Source organism: Perca flavescens, chromosome 14 (assembly GCF_004354835.1).
Source record: "Perca flavescens isolate YP-PL-M2 chromosome 14, PFLA_1.0, whole genome shotgun sequence".
NCBI classification, from domain to species: domain Eukaryota; kingdom Metazoa; phylum Chordata; class Actinopteri; order Perciformes; family Percidae; genus Perca; species Perca flavescens.
The window spans coordinates 18,869,748-18,894,883 of record NC_041344.1 but is presented as its reverse complement, the minus strand read 5'-3'; the positions used below and the strand labels follow the sequence as shown (position 1 = coordinate 18,894,883).

At 39.3% G+C, this 25,136-nt stretch overlaps 3 protein-coding genes across 9 annotated transcripts in view; all 3 read left to right on the top strand.

Annotated features, from left to right (window-relative positions):
- Positions 1-3,544, top strand: part of LOC114568019 (uncharacterized) — a 12,664-nt gene extending 9,120 nt beyond the window's left edge. For both annotated transcript variants that reach the window (XM_028597360.1, XM_028597359.1), the window contains exons 10-12: positions 1-7; positions 610-675; positions 753-3,544. The exon at positions 1-7 is cut by the window's left edge and continues 51 nt beyond it. In XM_028597360.1, coding sequence (XP_028453161.1) covers positions 1-7; positions 610-675; positions 753-2,086 — 1,407 coding nt within the window. In that variant the 3' untranslated portion in view covers positions 2,087-3,544. The remainder of the gene's footprint in view (positions 8-609; positions 676-752) is intronic.
- Positions 3,545-3,665: 121 nt separating this feature from the next.
- On the top strand, positions 3,666-14,094 carry LOC114568015 (regulation of nuclear pre-mRNA domain-containing protein 1A). The gene is made up of 7 exons (XM_028597351.1): positions 3,666-4,551; positions 7,043-7,172; positions 8,386-8,492; positions 8,707-8,801; positions 10,041-10,167; positions 11,035-11,210; positions 13,016-14,094. The coding sequence occupies exons 1-7, from the start codon at positions 4,401-4,403 to the stop codon at positions 13,112-13,114; spliced, it is 885 nt and encodes a 294-aa protein (XP_028453152.1). The 5' UTR covers positions 3,666-4,400; the 3' UTR covers positions 13,115-14,094.
- A 114-nt stretch (positions 14,095-14,208) lies between these two features.
- Positions 14,209-25,091, top strand: si:ch211-13c6.2 (uncharacterized). Of its 6 annotated transcripts, XM_028597857.1 has the most exons (13): positions 14,209-14,591; positions 15,008-15,076; positions 17,507-17,531; positions 20,437-20,523; positions 20,765-20,904; positions 20,999-21,118; positions 21,224-21,269; positions 21,807-22,761; positions 22,901-23,021; positions 23,170-23,235; positions 23,335-23,436; positions 24,161-24,419; positions 24,674-25,091. In XM_028597857.1, exons 1-13 carry the CDS (start codon positions 14,535-14,537, stop codon positions 24,928-24,930), a joined length of 2,304 nt encoding a protein of 767 aa, XP_028453658.1. In that variant the 5' UTR covers positions 14,209-14,534; the 3' UTR covers positions 24,931-25,091. The 6 variants fall into 6 exon arrangements, with proteins under 6 accessions (XP_028453658.1, XP_028453659.1, XP_028453661.1 ...); XM_028597858.1 differs by lacking the exon at positions 15,008-15,076; XM_028597861.1 differs by lacking the exon at positions 17,507-17,531 and having other exon boundaries at positions 14,571-14,591.
- Positions 25,092-25,136: the final 45 nt, after the last annotated feature.

Here is a 25,136-nt window from a genome sequence, read left to right as displayed (position 1 = left end):
CACTGGTGTAAGTATAGATGCGTGCCCATTCACTGTTTTCTTGTTTGGCCTTGAACAATTCACCTCTTTAGATTCAACTCTCTTCTCTTGACCAGTGATTTGTTGTGCAAGTATAAAACTTAGTTAACTCTCTGCCCCCTCACACTATTACAGATAATGTTCTTGAAGAGGTGGTGTAATATTTGACACTATGCAATAAAAAAAGCGTAGCTCCAGAAGGCCTTAAGTTGGCTGTGTTAAAAAAAAAAAAAAAAAAAAAAAAAAAAAAAAAAAAGAGGTAATGCATGCAGAAACTCTTAAGTCCAAGGTGACCACAGCCAGTTCTCCACAATGGCGCAAAGTAGAAACTTACAGCATTTTTTTTTATAGTATAGGGAGTAAGTTTTGAGAGCAATTTATACTTTGGGACCTAAATGGGCTGAGTTAGTTATTTTATTATCGTCGTAAAATGTACCCATTTCTATCTACTTAATACTTTGTTATTCTCTTTAGACTCCCTAAGTCTTTAATCTATGTTCTTAACTCCTTTTACTTTCAACCAGTGCATTTTTGTGTGGAAAGATTTATGTATGTTTGTATACCCCCTGTGTTGTTTTTTCATTTTTCCAGGTATAAAGATGCTGTGTGATGGAAGGACACATACTAACACCCAAAAGCAGAAAATAGCTGTCAAAGGTGTGCACTTGAAGGCGGCCAAAACATGTTTTCTTTCAGTAATTCAATATTTTTGTAATTTACACTTTTTCTTTAAGGGCTAAGTGTAAACAATACTTCAAATCGAGCCAGGACAGAAAAATGTGCCGTGTTGCTGTCACAGTTGGCAAAAAGGATGACCACAAAGAGGAAAATGAAGGAAGTGGATAATACGGTGTTCAAGGTAAGCCTGCCTTTGACCAAAGGTTCACTGCTGCTGGAGAGGACCTCTTTCAGCATGGACCGCCTCCCGGTGTCATCTGCATACTCCCCTTCATCCGACTCAGATCTCATTCCCTTGCCCGAGTCCCAGTCAGAGGACTGTGAGTTGGACTATAACACTGGATCATTTGCAAGTAACCACGCTGAACACCCCTCACAACTTCAGCAAGACCTCTGTAGTGGAGATGCAGACGCTGGTCAATACAAGGGACCAGAAAGAAACGTCGCAGTCACTCAGTATCAAGAGGTGGATGGTTATTTCAATGACGATGAATACTTCAACCAGTCAGAAGACATAACTGGCACAAAATACCAAAAGGTTTATGGGGACGACAATTACAACAGACAACACAGTTCTCAAGAAAGATCAAGTAAGACGTTTTACAAAGAATGGCAAAATGAAGGCCCTCAGACACAAAACGAGTGGCTGTCACCTGCTTTGTCCCACACTCAGGACTGGCCAGCTTATAACTCTTCCTACGGACGTGAGGCAGGTTGCACTGAGCAGTGGTACAATTCAACTTCACAGAGTATAGTTGACACAAGAGTGTCAAGAGAAGAGCGACAGAACGAGATGAGCATAGATGCCACTCAGCGTTATTACCAACGACAACCACAAAATCAGTACATGGCGTGTGTTCAGACAGGCGGTGTGGGACAGCATGGTTTGTCTGATGAATTGGCTGCGCGGTCAGATGCTGCTAGGATCGGCATGCATCCTCACTTAGGAGATCCCCTTGCTCACAGTGGCAGCACTGCACCAGAGCCTAGAGTATGGTTTCCTGAGATTGAACGGAGACCATTACAAACATACATGGAGTTTGCCATTGGTCATGTCCACACAGCTCAACAAAGTTATATGACACAATCTAAGGCCCAACAAGCCACCCAGGTAGGCCATGGGGTGATGTCTAACCCCAACTACAATATTGGACCTAGGACAAACTCTGACCAGCACTTTCATCATCCAGTCAGTGTGGGTGGGGGTATGTCCCAGTCAAATGCTATAATCCCACCTTGGCAAGCTCAGTGTCATAGATCCCATTCTGATTATGATTTCAGAGCTGCTGGTTTGTCAGATTTAACGATTTCAGGAAGTTCAAATGGAACAACTCCATTTATGTTTGCATATCCCAATTTGAATTCTGGATATATTGCCACACCTCACTGAGACCAATTTTTTTTTTTTTCTTCTAATGGTTTGGTGTCCCCATTTAATGAAATCCCACGCAGATGTTCCAGCCTGGGTTCTTATCGTGCCGTGGTATTTTTGATGTTCTTTTAAAATAAATGCATCAGGTCTCTGCCAGAAATGGGAATCTCCTAATTGAGGATTGTTTTGCCTGTAGTGATAAAACTTTCATAACCTCTGAGTTCAGTATTTAGCTTTGTCCCCTTTCAGTTTTTCTTTCAGTATTATTTTATATGAGAAAATATTTTTTATATGTAACTGACTGATTTTGTATTTTCTTTCAATCGTTTGTGGACCATTAAACTAAAAATAAGCCTAAATTGTGACATTTCCTTGGATGGGCTTGGCCATAAATGTATTCTAAGTAAAAGTATCTTTGTTGCATCTGATTAAAAGGCTGGCGCTTTAAAAAAAGAAAAGCTAGAGCTTTTTGATTTAGAATTAGGGTATTTATGATGATAGACCATGTTTTTGTTATCTCAGAATTGTAAAAGTGACTCAAGAATATTAGAGATAATGAGATTGATAAATTGTACAAGCATTCATTCATATATTTCTAGGTTTTACATGTATCCTAAACAAGTGAGGGTGAAAAAACATGCTCAGTAATATAAAGCATCAAACGTATAAACCGTATAGTAGCTAGCAGTTGTTTTTATGAATGTATTGGTTCAGAGCAACAATTGAGAAATTGCAAAGGTTTCAAATCACTCTGAGGCGGTGGTTTGTAGTTGTCACTAAATATGTAGAACTTCAAATACTACTGATATCCTTTATTTAATATTTCTTTTGGACCATTATGCTAATGTGACTGCATATGTTCTGTACAAGCCGTTTCTAAATAACTCCAAAGAAGAATTTGCTTTAATATTCATAAACTGTGTGATGGCCTACTTTTAGGTTTGTGCTTGAGTGTATTTTCTCAACTTTTTTCGGATTACTTCTTTTTGCTTACTTTGTGCACCACTGAAGATAGTATATTTATGTTGACTATGGGGTATAATGGAACTGATATTGACGCTAGTTTGCTATAAACAAAATTTGGAAAATGAAGTGATAAATTGATCAACTGATGATAATGTTAGGCTAGGTAACATTATTATATATTGTATGTTTAACAATGCAAATGCCCAATGCTGTGATGCCTAATACATTTGTAAATGTCTTAGTTTCTTCATTTAGGAGGTTTAATCCTCAGTGTTGTGTCCTACTTGCATAAAACTATTGACTAGTAATTGCTTATTACATTTGAACAGAAGGGAATTAAAGGATGAATAAGGATTTGCAGTCTCTTTTGAAATGTTGAAGTGTCAAATTTAAGATTGAAATTAAAGTTCACATTATGAAGGGTGAAGAAAGTTCACTGTAGGAGAGATTTGAGACTTGGTGTGTATGTCGGCAATATCTCAACATCTAGAATAAACACATTGCAAAGACTATTTTGTGTCATTCAGAGACTACAAGGTTTCTTTGGTCACGTTCAATTAGTAAAAGAGGCAGTCATAAGGAATTGTTTAAGTCTATATTAAATCAAAAACAGGGAAACTGCATAGTATGGAGAACGGTAACTCAACAGTGGCAGCAGCGTTGGGATAACAATTGCATTTACGTGCAATCCAAAAAGGAGTAGGATTAGGTATGTTAAGAAGTAGGGAAAGAAAAGTACACAGCACACCTCGCATTATAGGGAAGCATCCAACTGTTTTGGGATTGTTGTGAGGTACCAGATACTGTAGAGCATGTGCTTGTTAGTTGTAGGAAATATGTAGCGATATCAGAAAGAAAGGACATGAAAGAAATGAAACGATTTGGGAAAGCAGGAGTAAAGAACATACTGGGGTGTGGTGGAAGTGGAAGGCAGAACATGCTTGGTCAGCTACCTAATGAGAATAGGACGGATGAGGAAAATTTGACATGTAGGAGTTAACTAACTCCAGAAGATGGCAGCAGTGCAACAGTAAGGAATTCAAGCTACCGTTAAAACCCGAAGAAGAATAAGCAAGCAGCTCCTGTAGGCTGAGGCTGCTGTGGTTTGCCCCTAAGCTAGGCAGCAAGCAGCCACCCCCATAGACATAATATAGAGCCACCCCCCTTGCATTACTGAGAGGACGACGGTACCTAGTTAGCATTAACAACCAGTCTTTACATAGGAAAGGTAGTGTATGCCATTTAATTTGAATGGCTAAAATGAATGTTGTGACTGGCTAACTTGCTGTAGATAACACATCTGGGAAAAACCTTAAAACTGCCTCTCCCAGTGTCTCGTTAACGTTATCCCTCTAATCACGTCAAGATGTCAGCTTTCTCTGAGGCTGCTTTAGAAAAGAAACTATCCGAGCTCAGCAACTCACAACAAAGTGTGCAAACGTTGTCGTTGTGGCTCATTCATCATAGAAAACACTCGAGGACAATTGTCAGTGTTTGGATCAACGAACTGAAAAAAGGTAAGGTATAAAAGAGATAGCTAGCTAGTTCCACATAATGAAGACCGCTTGCATGCATTTTACAAGAGACAAGCAAGTTGGGTTTAGCCTTTGGCTAACGTACAGGAGCAGGCTAGCTCTGGCTAAAGCGTTATTGTAAATGTTCAACTATTTTAGCAGTTTAAAAGGTTTTGACTCTCCACTAACAGTAACGTTCGTTAGCCTTGTTTGACAAATAAAAGTTATCGTTAAGTTGCTCTGTAAATTGATGCTCTGGCTTTCTAAATTTGTGAAATTAATGTTACCACTGGTAAACGTCAAGCAGTCTCTCAGTATTTTAGCCCTGATACAAGGCCGTCATACTGTGTATTAATGACCTTTAGTGCAAATTTACATATGGCATATATTAATGCGCATTACGATAACATAGTGGAGCATTTAGCAACTATAGAGCCAGATAGTTCCCTCAGAAGGCGGTGGAGACCAAAACAGAGCATTCAGGTGGCCATGTTAATCACGACTACAAATGAATGCTAAATCCATATCTGTAAGCAATTGTTAGTTGACACGTTTACCATAACATCTTTAAAAGGTGATAACATAATTATGTTTACAGCTTGTTCTACTGCCACCAAGTGGCCAACAAATTAATCAATGCAGCTTTAAGCGGTTATAACTGATATGTTTATTATAACAAAATCTAATGACAATGTGAAAAACAATTATACAATGTGAAATACTTAACAGTCTCACAGCTCTCATGCTTAGCACCGAACAGTAGACAGATAAACTATAGGAGTGATTATTGGACTTAAATTTGCCAGGTGGATACACTCAATGAATAATGTTGCTCAAACTGCTGGATGTGTAAATAAGCAACTGTTCTGTAACAACCTAAAAGCTGGTTAAATGTCAATGTTGAGTTCACAACTTATTTCTGCTGCTCCTGAGTGTCCCAGTAAATAAATGAATAAATCAATTATTGCATTATTATTAGGTTTAAGTACACCTGACGTCGATATTTTTCACCTGATGGATTGCTGAGATGTTCACCTTTTCATACTTTAATCATTCTTCTGTTAATGAACACTAGTGGATCACATGGGATAAGTGGATGGTCAATCAATAACTTAACCTGAAATGCAGTTGGCCAATGCTTTATTCTAGTTAGATATTTTAGCTACTGCTGTCTGTAGCGGCGGGGATGGGTCTGCATTTTTACTGGAATGTAAGAAAATTTAGCTAGGCCTAAAGTGGTTTCTCAATCAGTTTATTTCGATATTCAAGACATCATTTCTTTTTTGATTCATTGTCACCATAATAGGATTTATAAAAACATCACGACAAAAGAATAATACTGAATTATGGCTGCACAATTGATGGCAATTGTATTGAAATCACAATATGGACTAGTGCAATATCCAAATTCCAGGGGGCACAATATTTGTTAAAGGCAAAATATGTCTCAAACCATTCTGAATTAAGTATTGTGCTGTTGCAGAGACGTCCCGGCCTACAAATCCTATCCTGCAGACTAAAGAAAAAAATCTTTGTTTGGTACATACAGTATCTGCGCAAAAATCACACTATAATCATTTTTTAAAATTGTGTCATATCACTAACCTGCCACTAATTACTGTAAGCAAACTTGTACACAATAAACCATCATAACAGGAAAGATGAGTAGGTTCACTAAAATAACTGGGTAAATGCAGTTACAGCACAAATTCATAATTTGAGTTGTGAAAATTTTGTGGAATTAGTTGTTGCAAATACATGTTTTACAGATGTCTGGTATTGCTATAGTTGTAGCTAATACTGGCCCACTTTTCCTTCGGGTGCTAGTCAACAACCTAATGATATCTCAAGTGGTTGATGTATTTTAGGAGCTTTGTCTGAGGACTGAGAGGAGTGTGCAGTGTTAATAGCGATGGGGACAGAGATGGCACATTTCTCTGGAGCTTTATGCTCAGCTCAGTGTTGAGTGTTACCTGTCCAAAAACAACAAAGAGATATGCACCATTACTTGTATGATGTGACTGTGCCATAAAGTACATGTTGGTGAATAAATCCCAAACGGAATAGACCTACAAAACAAGTCGTGCGATGAGAGAGAAAAAAGTAAAAAATTACATATTAAAGTCTTAAACGCCCTAACCCTTGGGGCTTATATGTAGTTCTAGTGAAGAATGAACTGTGTGACTAATTGGTTGTTATGGGACAGATTTTGTTATTGGTTGTGGCTGATAGCTGTGAGGTGACTTGCTGTGTTTGATACATAGAAAAGACTGTAACTTTAATTTATAATGGTCTGTCTTGGTGGGAAAAACATGGCATTGTATTTACATTTGGTATTTTGATCTTCTAATCATTTCTCAGATGAAGATTTAAATCAATAATGTATATAGTTTTAGTAGGTTCATTTACCTACCAATGTGTTGCTCAGCTTAAAGTTCAGTCATGTAAATCATAACCAAATGCCTCACTGTTATATGTGTATGTGTGCATGCAGCTCAGGTATCACGCAAGCTGACCTTCCTTTACTTGGCCAATGACGTCATTCAGAACAGCAAGAAGAAAGGACCAGAATTCACTCAGGACTTTGCACCAGTCATCGTTGATGCATTCAAACATGTATACAGGTCAGATTTTATATTACAAATCATAAGTGAGTCAATATTGTCTACATTTCGGTAAATGGCTCAGAAAAATGCATTGTTGAGATCATGTTTGTTTATTGTTAGTCCGTTGCTTAAAGGGATGAGGATAGGATTCGTCCGTTGCAGTTTGTAAACACAACTGAACAACACCAGAAGCGCACAAGCACACAGCAGTGACTCGAGATTCACTCTTGTTTTCAAACGAGCTTTGTCCGCTTGGCTTTTTTTTCATATATTTGCGTTTTCTTCGGTGCTATGTCCACCATATACGTAACATCTTCTTGGATGCGTGCTTGCGATCTGGAGTCCAGCCCCCACACCCTGCATGCTGTGGATGGGCGCTACACACCCAGTGACCAAAGATTGATGCCCACTGAGGTCTAGAACACAGCAAAGAGAAAACACAGACCGAGGGCAGGGTCTCTGCAGATACAGTCAACGCCACACACTTCTAGTAGGTCATACATTATCATTGAGAGTGATTCTTTTTTTTAGTTTATACATTGTTTTTTAGGGAAATCCTTCTTGTTCTGCCCTTTTTAAGTAGTAATACTATTTATATAGTAGGGCTTGGCGATATGGAGAAAATCAAATATCAAAATATTTTTGACCAAATACCTCTATTGATACCACAACAATATTGTAGTGTTGACTATAGGTGCTTTCACAACATTTTTACACAATGAGATTTTTGATAAATAGTCATCAGTAATGTGGATATAATGACTAAGTGGGTAAAGGCAAATAATAGAACAGCTACAACTGTCTGGTAAGTTCAGAAAATGACATCACTTTACTGTAATGCATTCTTTAAAACCAGGAAAAGACAACGCTTATGCCATATTACGATATCCAATGTCTAAGACGATATCTAGTCTCATATCACGATATCGATATAATATTGATATATTGCCCAGCTCTATTGTATAGTGATACACAACTTTGAATAAAAATACAAGAAATTGTAGTCCGATTTCTGCAAGAGTGGTTTTGGAAACACTAGAGAATTGCAGCTTATTGCAGTAATTTACATTACTTGGACTACCTGATGGGACTCAAATAAACATATTCACATTGAAATAAATTCTTCCAAAGAACTTATCACATTTTATTCCTGTGTTATCCAGCCCTAACATCACCTGCATTTCATAAAGGAGTTTAAAGTATATGTTCGGTCTTGTGTTTTCCTGTCCAGAGATGGCGAGGAGGGCTGTAAGAAACAGTTGGGTCGGGTTTTGTCTATCTGGCAGGAGAGAGCTGTGTACGAGAACAACCTCCTGGATCAGCTCTCACAAGTTCTATGCAAGTTCACACAACACTAACACTACTTAAAACAATGAGCTAATGTGACCGCTTACTCTGCCATTCTGCAGGTTTAAACCGCTTAGTCTTGTAAGGCTTCCTTGCATGGTTTTGCATTTTAAACGACACACAGGTCTTATTAATAAAGTGTAGCACAGGATGAAATTTGACTTCAATATGTGATATTTTCTTTGTCTTTTGTTGTAAATCCTAGATGGAGAAAAGAAGGCTAAGAAGAGGTCATATGAGGAGATCCAACCAGATGATGAGGACTTTGCTTCCCAGAGCTCCCCAGCCGAGCCCCCACAGGTGAATGCCTAAACAAACAGTGTAGGCCAATGTAGGCAAAGAGGTTATAATAATATGAGGCGACGCTAACAGCGTTTTTGCGCAACAGCCACAAGAAGGCGCGTTTATAGTGCGGTTGCCATTTTGGGCTGAATGCTGTACCGTTAAAAGCATAACAAAAAAATAAACAAAATGCAGCAATTTTCTGGCAGGTTAATATCGCCAGCATCCTAAAAAATTCGACATCTAAACATTGTCCATTGACTTTGATCACTAAGTATCACGGATGAAAACAGTCCACCTCTCCTTGTCTCAACGGACTCCTGCGATCTGTCAGCGTGGAACACAGTCCGTCTGTCAAGGGCAACAGCCCTGTCCAGGATGACCGATTCATCCCCTCTCGTGAGTGGGAATGGCAAACGCAAGCAGCGTGACGAAGCACTGAGCGGCACGTTTTTTTTTTTTTTTTTTTTTTTTTTTTTTCTGGTCGCCAAGAGTTTAAAAATTGTCAACTTTGGGTAAAATGCTGTGCTTGTCGCAGTCACTTTTTACTCGCCTTCCAATCACAGTGGTGGAAGGGTGGGACAAATACCAAAAAGACCAACCATCACATGTACACATGCTCAACAACAACAACAACAATGGAGGAGAAGTGAATACTGCTGACCACATAGACCGGCAAGTCCATCCTCTCTCCCTATGTGTGCTTCAAGATCATCTAGAGCAAACACTCTACCTTGTGTAGACATTTTTTACTTCCGCTGTATCATAGCAACCAAAGCGTCTCAGCTGAAAAAATGCTGCTCCTCCCAAAGCGCTCTCAAGCTCTCCCAGCTGGGTGCCAGGCGTTTTCAGCTGGAAAAAAATGCTTTGGTGGACACTTATGAAAAAAGGTAACCCCAGCTATTTGTCCGACCAATAAGAATTTGTCCGGACAAGAGCATATTGATCAAAGATTTGACCAAACGACCAGAAGTTGTCATCCCTAGAGCAGTGTAGACATAAATACAGTGTGTAATTAAATAATACTCTGAACCACATAGAGGTACTTTATACTGCTACTTTTTTACAGTTGATACAGCTTCCTATGGATGTATTTGTATCCTAATACTTACTTTCTCTGCTGCCTGACTAATATTGTTCGTATTTGCAACATACTAATGTTAACTCCTAATTTTACCATACATTCTTCTTTAACTTCTCTCCTACCTTTGCATCTCTCACATCCCTTCCCTGCTTATCATCCTCCCTCTACCTCAGACAGCAGAGTTAATTCGAGCCCTGCAGGAGCTAGAAAACGCAGCCTCTGGCGACTCAGTGCTGCGTCAGCGCATCTCCTCCCTTCCTGCTGAAGTGCAAGACACGTCACTGCTTAACAGGATCACAGGTAGGAAGTAGGACACAGAACACTATTGTATACTGTATGTACACACAAGTCTGTTCAAAAGCTCATTAACACATGCACTCATTATTTAATAAAATAATGAATGTCTTCATAAATAGCAAGCTGCGATTTAATATAGAAGCCCAGGGTTCACATCTATGTAGCAACAAATACCTGCCCAGCCAAAGTGCCCTTATTTCCTAAAAAAAACATAAGAAATTAACAATATAATATACTGGAGCAGTATTATTGTATACATTGTACATTTTACTCCCCCTTTTGTACTTCTGCACAAGACCTTATTCGTTCCCCAACTATCACTCAACTTAACCCTGCAGGACAAATAAACAAACTAAACAAATGCATACCTAAACTGGAAAAAAAAAAAAAACTGGTGACTGAGGAATCCACGCATGCATATACATATACATACATTAGAGTGGACGGCGGAGTACCTACAGTGGATGGTTTTTATAGATATTCGAGGATGTTTCACTGAACCTTAAAAATGTTGTAATGATCTTTTGTATGGAAAACCAAATCTTCTTGAGACAACACGTTTAACCACTCTACATACTATACATTAAAAGGCTACGTAGCATTGCACCCTTGCCTTCATTCACAACAAACAAACATTACAAACAAACTGAAGTGCCCTTGAGCAGTACACTGAAACTACAAAGATAAAAAAAAGTGCTAAAATGTCTCTGTTTACCGTATGAAACAATGTTTGATTTGTCAGTGATTATACAGTAGCTATTTACATTGTATCAGTATTGATGGATAACTGAATGACCTCCAGTTGTACACTCAAGACTGGTTATGTTTAAACATTGGGCTCTGCTCTCTGTTCTCTCTTCTATGCTTTAGATAAGGAATCAGGGGAGCGGCTTTCCCGGCTGGTGGATGAGGCCTGCATGTTGCTAGCAGACTACAGTGGCCGCTTGGCGGCAGAGATTGATGATAGGAGGCAGCTCACACGCACACTTACGGTCTTCCTGCAAAGCCAGAAGGATGGGCTAAACCAGAACGAGCAGAAACTAGAAGTGCGTAAATCATATTTTTTTTCTTTCAATTACTGTATGTCTTGTCTACCTCACCTTTGTCATCAATATTGATTCTTGGTGTTCAGCTGTGTTGTGTAGCTGTGTGCTCAGACTTCTTCTGAATTAACATTTCTTTTCATGTATTTCAGCATGTTGCATACTTCTGCAGAGTGCTGAATCAGACTGTAATTTTCAAACTGTAGATAAAAATTTGATTATCAGGCCTGCTGCTGGCGTTACAAACAGGAAAGCGTCCTGATTAGATACACTCAAAAACCCATATAACAGTCTGGGAAATGCTTGTTCTTTTAGATTTTGTCATTTAACTCAGTTTAATCTTAACTCAATGTATACTTACTTCCCCCAAGGTAAGTATCGACCAAAATACTACACAATAATAAAAACTTAACGGATTTTCTTGTTCTGTGCTGACAATAACTGTCCAGCCTTTATCCACAGGATATCAGGAGGATAAAGTATTTCATATCTGTATCTTCACTCAGTCAAGTCTTCTGTAATAAAAAAAAAAATGAAAATAAAAAACAACTGATTTTGTGAGTGCTTTTATTTTACTGTTACACTTGCAGCTCCTGGTGGTACATGCGTTCTACACACTTTCAATTTCAAAGACTGTCAATAATAACAGTATTTTTTGTTGTAGTATTGACACAGTAAATGCTAGCTAGATCAGTTCATGGTTAAAATGAGCTCAATTCAATACAAGTTGCAAATGTGCTGAAATAGAGGAAAACTCATAATGTTATCAAACGTCAAACCAAAACTAAGAAGAGACAAAAGGTTTTAGAATCTTGGTATAAAGCAGCATTATTTTGTCTGTCAGTATTCGTAGAAATGTGATATTAGCAACAACAAAAAAATTCAGTGGTGATTCATACTGAACTTGTTGAGGAAATGAGCTCTTCTTGCACCACACACCTACATGCATCAGCTGTTTGGCAAACATTTACAATAAGCACATGCATGCAGCAGAGATGAAACATTTAGTGACACTAAATGTTACTGTTTCTTTAATTTAAAAATGGTGCATATACGTGCACCATTCCTTTGCTGACTGACCTTCAGTTGTGTGTCTGAGCCATTATTTCTTTGAAATGTTCTTATAGTCTAAAGGGCCACAAGGACATAATATAACTTCTCTGCAGTTTTGTTGGTTGTCTTTACTACAGAGAGTAACCTTAATAAACCTTAATACTTTGATCAATGGGAAGAAGAAAATGTTTTTGTTTTTTTTAATGATCTTTCATGTTTTCGTGGATGGAAGTTAAAGTAAACCATGTAGCAAGTTGGTCTTTTTCCTTCAAATCTCATACATTTAGTTGTTTGAAAGAGTTAAATCTGTTGCAAGCTTAACAAGCAAAAATGTGTATTTAATTTGCTCGCACAACCTTTTTCATATATGTGGTGGTGCTTTCAAATTAGACTTAATTGTAAGGGACAACAGAACATGTTTGATGTAGAAGTATTTTGCCAGAAATCCAAATTTGTGTTATTTAACTTCAGTTGGACATTTAACTAACACCCCATTCTGTAATGCATAATGTAGTACAAAGTTATCATATTCATGACATCATTTTACTTCCACTTTTATGCAGTCTTGATATCCTTGATTCAGCCTTATTTATTACTTGATGTCAATACCTTACTGTACCTTACCTAACTGTCTACTTGCCACAAATTGTGTTCCCAACATTGCTGTTGAGAATTTGAAAAATTCACAATGTCACTTATTAAAAGTATAAGATAGTTGAGCTCTGATGGAACTTCTCTGCTATGGACTTTTTCAGGAATACAAACGCAAACTGGCGAGAGTGACCCAGGTCCGGAAGGAGCTGCGTTCGCGTCTGAACAATCTTCCAGGAGGACTCTACAACTCTTCAAACTGACTCAAGTTTCACCTCCTGACCCTCCTGCCACTAAAACATCTCAACCTGTCACATTGCCATACTCTGTTTTTTATTTTGGAAAGTGTGGTTTTCATTCTGTATTTAAAAGATTATTTATCCACATGGACTTTATTAACAGAAATGTCTTCTGTTTCTGTCTGTGAGCTCATCCCTTTGTGCTGTATGTTATTGAAAATTAAGATTCATAATCATCAGACACAGGCCCCTCATGTTTTGGCCCCTGCCCATTTCAGTTTTACAGCTTTAAAGTGGCATGGGTGATGCTGGTGTGATATTTTTGTATTTATAGTGACTTAAGATAATGCACCAGAGAATATCCACTTACTGTGATCATTCATAATAATTTTCAGTGTTTTGGATTTCTGTCATAACTTTCTTTTACTATATCTGTAAATGCATTTGTCTAACTCTTGGTTCTAGATAATTGTTTTTATGCAGCGTGATAATGGCCTGTGAAGAGAATGGTACACTTGTGAAATCTTTATGAAATCATATTCTGAAGCTATTCTGAAGAGTACTATTCCATGTCCCTGAAAGCAATTTAAAATGTGTAATTATCATTTACATAAAGCCTCTTTGTGAGAGTGGCGTGTTAAGTCATGACTCAGTGTACATATTCAAATTTGCATGTAAATATGATGGGAATTATACCTGTAAGTGCTTAAGCTTAGTATCCATGTCAACATGGCTTGTGAAATGGTCATTCAGACAAATTACTGAGGTATCTCTGTACATCGATATCTTCATAGTTGATCAGACATCCACTGTACTGAAATAATGAGTAAAGGAGTCCGTTGTGTTGTTTACTGTATCATACTGCTTCATATAGATTTATCCTTGAGTCTACTGAATGCTGTGCACATGCCTCACACAACTTAGGTGCACCAGTTTCCAAAGCTATTTGTTTTTGTATATGAAGCAAATTCTTCTTAGAACCAAATAAACAAAATGTACAAATATTTGCAGTCCTGTCTGCAGTATATGCCATTTAATTTGATATGTTGGTCCTGGCCGACAGGGGGCGTGAACGGACATCCATCAAACAACAGGCACTGTACTAAGATGACCCCGTTCAAGTTTCCTACGGCGAATTGTGCACAAACACAAACAGGAAGTAGCCATCAGCAACATCCCCCACCAACTGTCGTCGACTGTGTAAAGCGAAGCATCTGAACAGCTATGCAATATACCCATAGAATGTACCACATAGACGCTAACCTTAGTCCATTAGTGTATGCAAGATAACTAGCTAAGCTAGTTGCTTGCTACTAACACCCATTAACGTACTAACTAGCATTCGCTTGGTTGCGTTCGCTAGCGTATTATGCTACACGTTTACTAAGCTAAGCTACTAGCGGCTTCTCGAAAAGACAGCGTTCAAGTCGTAAAACATCCAACGATGGACAGCAATCTCGAAACACCTTACGAAGATGAGGCTAAATTCATCGAATGCACGGTAAGCTAACCGTTACATGCACTTCGAGTTGGCGTCTGCATGGTTCAATGCAGAAATGCAGCATGGCTTTCGCATAATTTTTACTGCGTGTTTACATTTTGATACACCTAACTATACCTAATGCAGTCTACATTGCATACTGTATACCGGAAATAAAGCCCTCATTCATGAAGGTTATAATCAGGGTCTGCTGAAACAGAGATATTGTAACTTCAAGTCCATGGTTGTTGTGGAGGGTAGTTTCTTTTCACTAGAACTGTGTTATACAAAGTTGTTTCTAATATCTTATCCATCTCATTTAACGTTATGGCTATGAAGAAAGACTAACGGCTACATTAGACTATGTGTACCTAATGTAGTGGCAACTGATTGTATATCATACCATCATACGCATTTATGTTTTGTCTTGAAATCAGGTCTGTGATAAATCCATAAGTGGTGATACCTTGTACAAGATACATCTGACTACACCAGGACATATAAAGGTACACAGTGTTAAGTAGTAGTCTGTGATCCTGTTGTTGAATACCAATGTAACTAAAACATTTAGTGATAGACGCTTAAGTTTATAGACAGCGAGCACTTCATTTTGACTAGTGTTTTTTCCATGGCCTCTTTGTATTCAGTCACAGGTCTTCCACAGGTTCAAGATAACTCTCACAGCAGGTAACGAGGAGCATCCAAAAGTGATATTTCACTCTCTTTTCAACACCTGGGGACTTTTTTTCAGAAGACCTCTCCAGTGTTTTATTTGTGAAGTATTGCCTGCTTGTATATCGACCTTACTTACTTCTGTTCTGCCAGCCAAACACCATGCATCTTGGTATTCCAAAAAGGTAAATATTCTGGTGTTACAGTAAGTACCAGATCAGTGACAACAACAGGCAAGGTCTTCCACATTTCTTCAGGGTCAGACTTGAAGCTGAATTTCTGGGAACATTGACATTTTGTTCATATGTGCTTAAATGTAGTATCCTGGCTACCATGCCTTAGTAACTGAAGAGTGTTCTTTCACTTCTTTAAGCACGCTTCATACTTTCCGGGTGTCCATGGCGTAAATGGCTCATCCGCCCATATCCGCGAGGGTCCACACGGACCCCTATGTGGACGTCCGTATGCAGCCCAAAATTTGCAACTGCACGGACTGTAGGCATAGCAAGCACGTTGACTGCACATGCTCCATCTCACGTTCCACGCTCCAGTCTAGTTGGTGGCGTATGCACCTCTAGCTTGTTTGCCAAGAAGAAGAAAAAGAGGAGGAAGATAACATAAATTGATGCTTGTTTCGAAGAGAGGTTGTGCAAGGTGATCTGCTGTTACCCACATTCATATAAATTTGTCTTTAAAGGAATACAAAGACAGCCAAATGGCGTTGAACTCCTGGCAAAACATTTTTGCAAACGGGAAATGCGCATGCTTGGAACACCAGACCGACACGGACCCCCAATTGTAGTATACATGGAACCACGATCACCGACACTCAACTTGACACGGAACGTAATAAGTGTGGCAAAGCCTTCAGCAACAGGCAACGAGGGAAAAAATTAATGCTCGTTCTTTGACGATCATGAAGACTATATCCTGTTAATTTTGGAGGAGTGCTGTGTCTTTATGTCTATGGCACATAAGAAAGCAACATGTTAACACATTTAAGTCAGACTGACCAATACAACTTTTTTTTCAGTCCAGTGTTCTATGGGAAGGCACAGAGTCAGTCACCTCTCTGTCAGCTCCCCAAAATGCATGAATGCTGAATTGTTTATTTTACAAATATTTGGTGTGCTTTGGCTGGAAAAAAGGTGCTCTGCTTCACAAAATGTCTCCTTTTGATTCTGAAGTGGGCATTTGTTTTCTGGAGGTTATCACTTATAGTTAAACCTGCATTTTTCTTGGTCCACATCAGTCAAGTATTGAGACTCAAGGCAACATGGTTGTTGATGATTTTGCACATGACAACCGGAAATCCTGCCTACTTTTACAAGAATATTGGAATGATTTGAGCTTGATAACTATCTCAATTCATCATTGACCAGTCATCTGTCACATGGAGGATGTCCTTGTTCCTCTGTCTCACATGCACTTTAATGTTAACATGTGATTTCTGTGTCTGTCTTGTATACAAAAATATGTTTTCAAAATTCTTCCAGAAATTTGCCAGCTCAGTGCCTTTGGCTTTGATTTGTCCAAAGCTGCAACACTCCTAGGCAAAGCACGTGGAAATGTCATGATGTTCTCGCATTAGACGATTTTATGTCTAATGACACTCTGAAGATTCATGTGTTTGTGGAAACAACTGACTTCAAACTCAATACTTACTACACTGGATGCGTTCAGACACAGTTGTGGCGTGCTTTTTGGCAGAGCTCACTGCCCAATACACAATCACTAGTTTAGGCGTAAGCAAAAGTTGCTTGAACATTAGTCCATGTCTTATGGTTAAATTGAAGAAAACTGGATACTTGCTCTCTGCGTACATATATCCATTTCACAATACATTTGGCCTCAAACAGTTAATATAACCTTTTCCCAGGAAGGCGGCTTAATATTAATATATTATATAATTAATTTCTTCTACAGACACAAAGATAGTTATACACAATACTTAAAACATATGCAAATGCTTGTGCCAGTGTTTCCAGAGTTTGGAAGTAAATCTGGTATCACTAAGTGCAGGGTTAGTTCAGTAATACCAAGTTCAGTTAATTTGCAGTAATGTGTAAAAACAATTTTCTGGATGTGTATATTTACTGCACCTCAAGTGAGCTGTGGATTTGTTCAACCATTTTGTGTTTTAAAAAAATACATTTCCATGATATAACCCTTTCTCTGTTTGTAGCAGTAGTGGAAAAAAAAGTGTCCTGTTTACCCAGCACTGATTGACTTAATATTTATTGCTCTCCTTTCGTTCCTGGCAGAAAGAGGATGCCTTGGTTGCTGCGGGTAAGTAGACTTCCTCTTCAGCCTTTTCATTTTGTTCTATTCTGGCCTTGAGTCTATTCTGGCAGGTAATTCATTCCTTACACACAGGTAACAGAGGTCACTCTAAGCAGTTGCCTGGTTTTAATGGACGTCATTTTAGTCTAGATCCATCAAAGGCTATGATCCTGCACTCAAAGGACATGTCATCGTTTGGACTGCGTCGTACTGTATTGAAAATGCGCACCAGCGCTTTACAGTCAAATATAAAAACTTTGAAATTCTGATCTTGATCTTTACGCTGCGCAGCCTAAAGTATGTCTACACACCTTGGTGTGCTTTCTGTCCTGGGCTGTTTTCATGCTTTGGCTTAGACCCCAGTTAGGGGGAGTCTTGACTTCTCTGCACAGAGACCTGACCTTAGCCCACAACACCTTTTGAGATGAATGGGAACGCCTAATACGAGCCCTGCCTTATTGCCGAATATCAGCGCCCGACCTCACTAAATGCTCTTGTGGCTAAATTGGAGAAAGGTTTTCTAGCCAGGTTCCAAAATCTTGCAGAGATCCTTCCCAGTGCAGGCTTCTATAGCAGAAGATTAACGCCAATGCTTTTGGAATAGGATGTTCAACAATCGCGTAATCGTGTAATGTTCGATTGTCCATATACATGCCATATAATGTTTGACGGTTATTCAGCACAGTTAAGTTGCAGAGAGAAAAGTGTCCCAGGTAGCCAAAATGGCTCAACAGCTGTATAAATCCAGCACGTGTGATTGCCAGACTAAGGCTGTGTGCAGCAGTGGGAGTGTCACTGAAATGTGTGACATCCTGTTGTGTTCTTTAACACCCCAATGTAGCACAAGTAAACTTTATATTTCACAATTATTGTTTTCCTTCAGATCCTTTATAGATCTCAATGTTTTCGACCGCACTTGAATGCAGCTTCATTTCACGGAGAAAGAAAAGAGACGGAGGAACTGTGCTTTGTTGTTTGGCAAACCTTCAGCTGCTACACAAACTCCTGGGCAGTTGAGTGCTTGTTTCTTTTTTTTTTATCCTCATAATGTTTTAAAACTTTCTTGTGGCAGCGATAGAGGAAGGGATTTTTCCTGTTTCCTGTACAGGACTCTCATACCGCCTTAAAACCGACTGACAAGTCTGATCGCCGGTTACATGATTGGCCACCGTAGCGTGACGTGAGGTTGCTTTTCTCCAAAAGTTGAGTCGGTCTTAACTTTTTTTTTAAAGTTAAGACCTCCCGCTGCAGCCTAAACGCAACCCATTCAAAATGAATGGGCAGATCTGCGTTTTCGCCGCATTGGCTGACGCAGGCAATGTGAATGCAGGCTAATGCAAGTCTCGTAATAAATGATGTGCCACTCATGACTGGCACATCATTCTAGGTACTGAAACCGGCCCAAGCTAACGGTTGCTGATTGTCAGTTCAAATGTCAACATGGTTGGCTTGTTGTGTTTTTATCTTGTTAATGGTGAAGGACAGGAATTCCACTGTGCACCTCGTCTTGGGCAGTGAGATGAATGCTCTTGGTATTTGAGTCATGCTGCCATTTAGCTGAGAGTGTGCCCTCTGCTGGTGTTCTTTGAGTCGAACGAAATGTCGCTCTATCACCCATTTTTTAAACGTGGGCACAGACCTACATGGCTTCCACAAAACTTTTTGTCACCAAATTTGGTGGCTATATAAATCATTGTGGTGCTAGAACATCAATGAGTGTGCCAACACTCACCAACATCTTGTTATGGGTAACGGTAAGTCGCAGAGGCTTGCAGAGAAGCCGATGCACACACCAAATGCCAACAACATGTTAGCAACCTTGCAGATCAGACAAGCTGATTGTTTAATCCAACTTTCTGTTGGAAGGTGGGTTCAAAACCGAAAAGAGAGTGCGTCCATGCTTCTTGCATGTATAAAAGAAACAGCCACAGCATTTTTACAAACGACTCCTGTGCACATTTGATAATGTGCAGCCTGTGGAAGCATGGTCCAGTGTCACTTTTTGTAGAATGGGGCATATGCTTGAATACAAAAAGGTGGGATTTTGTTTGTTTAAACTGAGAAAAGAGCTGTGGCATGCTCATAGTTAAAGTCAACATACTATATATATTTTTTGCGACTTCTTTTACTGTTGGTTATGTAGGTAACATCACCATTTAGCAGCTTTTGTCATTTAAGATATCACAGGAGGCCAAGGTCATTATGCCTCCCCAGTGTAAGTGTTTTTATAGCAGGAAATCATCTTGGTCAACATTTCTTTACCTGAAGACATTTGCACAGCAACACCCAAGAATCATGAGATACAGAAGATTGTGCATTGTTTCAAAGAGACAACCTCCCTGCTGATGCAAGTAGAGCAGAATTGGAGGACTTAAGTGTTCAAAGGTAAAAAATTGCGAGGTCATACATAAAAACGAGTTAGGTTAGTCATTTGCAGCAGTCAGATGTCTTATGTGAAGTAGAGAATGCAACCCTTTTGGCTGTAGCTACAGTGGATCAGTTTTTGCTAAATGGCCATATGATTCACTAAACAGGCTTGAGGGAGATAGTTGTGACATCAAGGGATTATTGAGGCAATTCATTTTGCAAAGTCATAACTCCTTTCTCAATACATCTCATGTAACTAGGCCTCTGTCTCATGATGGTCTGGAAAATGGTGAACACAATAGATGGTTGGAAATGTGCAATGATACAGTGGGGTGTAGCTACACCTAAAACAAATAAAAGTACATGAAAAATAATAAAACATTGCACGGGTGTTTGTACTCTATCTCACAATATGAAGTAAGAAACAACACCCAACATGCATTTTACACACTACAAGTTAGACTTTGCACTGTATGATACTTTATCTTAAAAAAAAAAAATATTGTAATGATTTTTGCTAACTACCAGTGTTTGGGTTTCTCAGGGCTTGCTGTCAGACACCACTGCGTACCGGTATTCGAGGACATTTTACAATATCTGGATTACATGAAGCTTGATGAGCCCATTATTGGTGAATAACTTGATACCATTTTTTAAAACAAACAAACATGTTAATTTGATTCCTATTTTTTTAGCATCAAAAGTCATACACACATACCACACACACACACACACACCGCTACCTGCAAAATATATTCAGCAAAAAAATAAAAGAGAAAAAGGTATAGTATGTTTGTATTGGTGCTTTTTGTTTTATATATCAATTTCACATTTGATCCCTTATTTAACTTTTTTTCTGCCTTATTTCTTAGGTTTGAACTATTTGGACGAACTGCCTTGTAATGACTTACAAGCAGGCCCCAGATACACATGTAGGCTATGTCATCAGAACGCAAACCTACCGGAAATGGTCCGTCATGTGATTGGACGTAAACACCGGCAGAAATATGTGGTAAAGCATTGTGAACTTTTTCAGTGTATACGTCTGCTTTTTAATGAAGGAGGCAAAACAAAGTGAGAAAGCCTTACCTTTTGTGCTTATGTAGGAATTGAAACGGCCAGACTTGGTGACCTGGAATAAACAATCCATAATAACCCACGGAGGAAAGATCATACGAGCCAGAGCAGAGATAATAGAGAGACAGGATGGACGAGGAACTCCAACGGTGGGACATACAGAGTTCAGTAACCAGACATGTTGAATATTATAATGTACAATTCAAATCATAATCATTTTGAGAGTAACATAATGTTGTGTATATGTGTTTCAGCTAATGGCGAAAAAGGGGATAGAGGGCAAATTAAACATCTCAAGAGGTACATTCATACTGTGAATTCTGAATAATAGATATAGGATACGATATTGGCAAAGTTACATAGTATATTTCCTATGTTTTTGTTGTGTGTTCTCACTTGACTGTCTGAGCATTGATAAATGCATAGAAATGTCGGGTTCAACAGGTCAGAGTTTCACTGAAGGTTTTTAAGGATGGATGTTGGAGGGTTTTTTCTTAATGATTATAGCCTGATACGACGATAAGACTGATACTTAGGCCGATATAAATAATCATGTAGGCCATTAATCTTTTAACTTTATTTTTGATAAGAATGTATTTTAAATTTGACACTATATATGTACTGAGCAGGATCATTTACAGAACTTCACACAGAACAAGTCTTTCATTTGGTGCTAAGCTGCCTGACTTGGGTGTTATTTTTGTTATGACATGTATTTAATCCTTTTCAGAGAATCAAATGTGATACATAAATGTCACTTTATTTAAAAACCGCTCATATAATGAATATTGTATGTCATATTTTTACTTGTACTAAAAGTTTGATCTTGTTCCCTAGTTCCCCAAAGGCAGAAGCAAAATAGGGGCCGCAACATCTCACAGAGTTTGACCCAACGAGATGTGCCGTCACACCTACCAGAACTCAAGGACTACCAGGATGAGTACTCTCACCCAGGGAGGTATCCCCCAAACACAACTCCATTCCATCCAGAAGACCCTTACATGTTAAACAGAGACAGATCGATGTACCAACAGGAGGACACTCTCAGCAGTGACCGCATGGAAGAGGAGCTGTTGAGGGACAATTACAGGGAAAGTGATATGGGCAGACGAGAGTATATGGACCCTGATTATCGTACGGAGTATGAAGAGGAATATGTTGAAGATCCACAAAGAAGAGCCGTACGAGGTGGTGTTCCTAGGTATGATTCAAGGGAGGAGATGCCACATGGCCAGGCTCAGCATGGAGAGTCTTACCCAGAGGAAGCTCCTCCCTACAGGAGGCCCTACCCAGAAAGAGATCAACTGAAGGAATTCTTCACTGAGGAAGTTAGGCGTGGGCGAGTTTGTTCTGCCGAGTACCAGCGCTCGCAGCCGGTGTACCCAGAAGGCGATGAACAGCGGTGGTCTCTGGACCAGGTATCTGGTCGACATGACGGTATGAATAGAGCAGGCAGGCAGAGGTCGAGTGAACCAGAGGCCAAGAGGAGGAGCTTTCCCACACCTATGGAGAGTGACCGGTCACGTGACCATTTGTTTAATGTGATCAATGATTATTGTCATGAAATGGGAGAACCACTTCGAGAGGAGGCAGTTGCCAACCCTGGGCCAAGCGGAACAGGACCCCCTACCTCCCAGAGACGAGAGGAAGCTACCAGGGCCATCTCTGACATCCCAGAGCCATTCAGGCGTTTCCTGAAAGGGTCCGCTAATAATGAGGGACGCGGTAAAAGAAAAAGAAAGAGTCGTTTCTCTGATGCCACTGCAGAGGAGGTTGAAACGACAAAAGAGATGTGAGTGATAACGTACCTTGTCGTTTATCTGTATAGAATGTTCTCCATGATTCTGGCTAGCTGATACCTCTTCAAAAAATGTTTTATATTATTTGACTGAATGCTTTGTGTTTTAAATTTTTTGGATTTCTGCTTTAAGGTTCAGTGATGAGTATGCACCTCCAAATCCAAAGTTTGGCGGTCGTCCTAGACCGGTTAGTGTACCATTGGGACCTGAAATGCATGGAACACAACATCCTGACTTCTACATGGAATCACGGGTAGGTAGTCGTGAAATCAGGCTATTTGTTGTGATTAACTAGTAACGTGCCAATATGTCATACTTCTAGATACATACTAATCTAGAAAATGTACTCTCTTATGTTGTGTAACTACTGTAGTGATGTCAAACCTGTTGTTTTTTTTTAGAACCCACATCATAATGAAAGCTACCAAAGAGGAGGCTCTGAGCCAAGGGACGTCTTTGATATGCTGGTAAGTTTGTGAAATTGTATTTGCAACACACGTAGCAATGATGTTTGTTGTGCAGCCATTCCTTGAAAGGAATCTTAACAATGTATTTTCCCCTACTAGAAAAACGTTGAAATTGAAAATGCAGACGAGGCTAACTTCCTGAAGAGCAAACTCTGCAACCTTCTAAAAGAATTCAAGACCAAAAAATCGGAGAACGCTCTGGTATGTCACTCTACACAGCATCAGTCTTTCTAACTGAACATTTACAGACTAATCTAGTCTAATAAAGTTGTGTATGTACACGGCAATTCGTATGCCATTTTGGCGTGTTATCAAGACTCATAATTGCTTTTTGTACGTCTTGTACGGCCGCCATTGACCTACATTACATGTGAATTTTCACAGTAGCGAGTAGTATGAAAGGACGTAAGTCCGCGGAGGTAGGTTAGTTGGGGTGGTGGATGGAGAGCCGGCGATTGTGTCCCACGTGTGGCTTTTTTCAACAGTTGTCTTTTTTTTTTTAAGCCTTACCCAATGTTTCTTTCTTAAACCCAACCGTTTGTTTTCCTAAGTGTGTCACGTTGGTCACCGTCCTGTTTTTGTCGTTTTTTTGTGTTACTAAAGCCTTTCCCAATGTTCTTATCCTAAACCCAACCTTTTTTTTTTTTTTTTTTTTTTTACACGTGCAGTAGTACGGCACATTCTTGTGATAACGCGCCACTTGTTGTGTATGTTTACATCCGCTGTATACAGCGTAGACATACACGTGGATAGCTCAAAATGCGTACAGATAAGACGCCATTTGGCTTTAGGAAAGTGGCGTGTATGTTTACGCAAAGTCATGATGCCATGTTGACATTTAGTTTAACTGAACATGTAGTTTAATTCTCTGACTCTCTTTAAAGCACGAGAAATCAATTAAAGAAATGTGTTTTTGTTGCTGTAGCAAAATAGCCATGGTCGAGCAGCCATCTCCAAAGACTACAACAGCTTGAACTCTGACCCAGAGCTTTCTCCAAGACACCAGTATGACACTACCCTAAGGGAAGATTCAGACATTAGAAGACCAGAAGAACACTACTTTAAAGAAGATCACAGAGGAAGAGGCTGGCAGCAACGTGAGAATGTAACTGACGAGTGGCGCCAAGAATACCACCATCCTGTTCGTGGGGAACCCAGACAGTCAAACAGAAGCCGTTATGAAGGTGTATATATGTATATGTATATGTATGTGTGTGTATGTGTATATATTTTTTTTTTTTTATATACACTGCATACCAGTCCGGTTTGACAAAATATTCTTCTTTAAAAGTATGAAAGAATTGTGATCAAATCTGAAAACTAGATCTGAAAACTTATTTGAAATTTGTTGTCTCATATTTGTACCATTTTCTGTCAAAATAAGTATTTTTCCCACTTTCTTTCATTCAAGTTCTTTTCCTGTTGTTTTTTCTTTCAGAGGTTTTTGGGTGGCCTGGGATGTCTCAGCCACCAGATACTACTCACACAAATCAGCCAGCACGTTATCCTGAAAGGTTTCAAGAACCCATGCACCCTTGTGACTACCCACCTGCTGCCGAGGAGTTTTTGGACTCCAACTCTTCCGCACCTCCACACTACGTGGAACGAGGACCCAGGATGGACAGGGGCCCTCGGTACTCCAACAACCTGGAGAAAATCACCTCCACCCTCCTGGAACTTGTGGCAAGGAAATAATTGTCAGATTTCTATACTTTTAATGGGATACTGTGGTTTAAAAACATGATTAGACATTACATTTCTTTCTTCCTTATTTGTTTTTTAGGTTATTTGGCTTTAGACACTTGAAAAATGTAAAGTCTGAGTGTCTGTTAACATTAAAATATGTGTCTACTGCAGCTGTCATGTCTTTGTATTACGGTTATCACCAGCAGCAAGTAGCA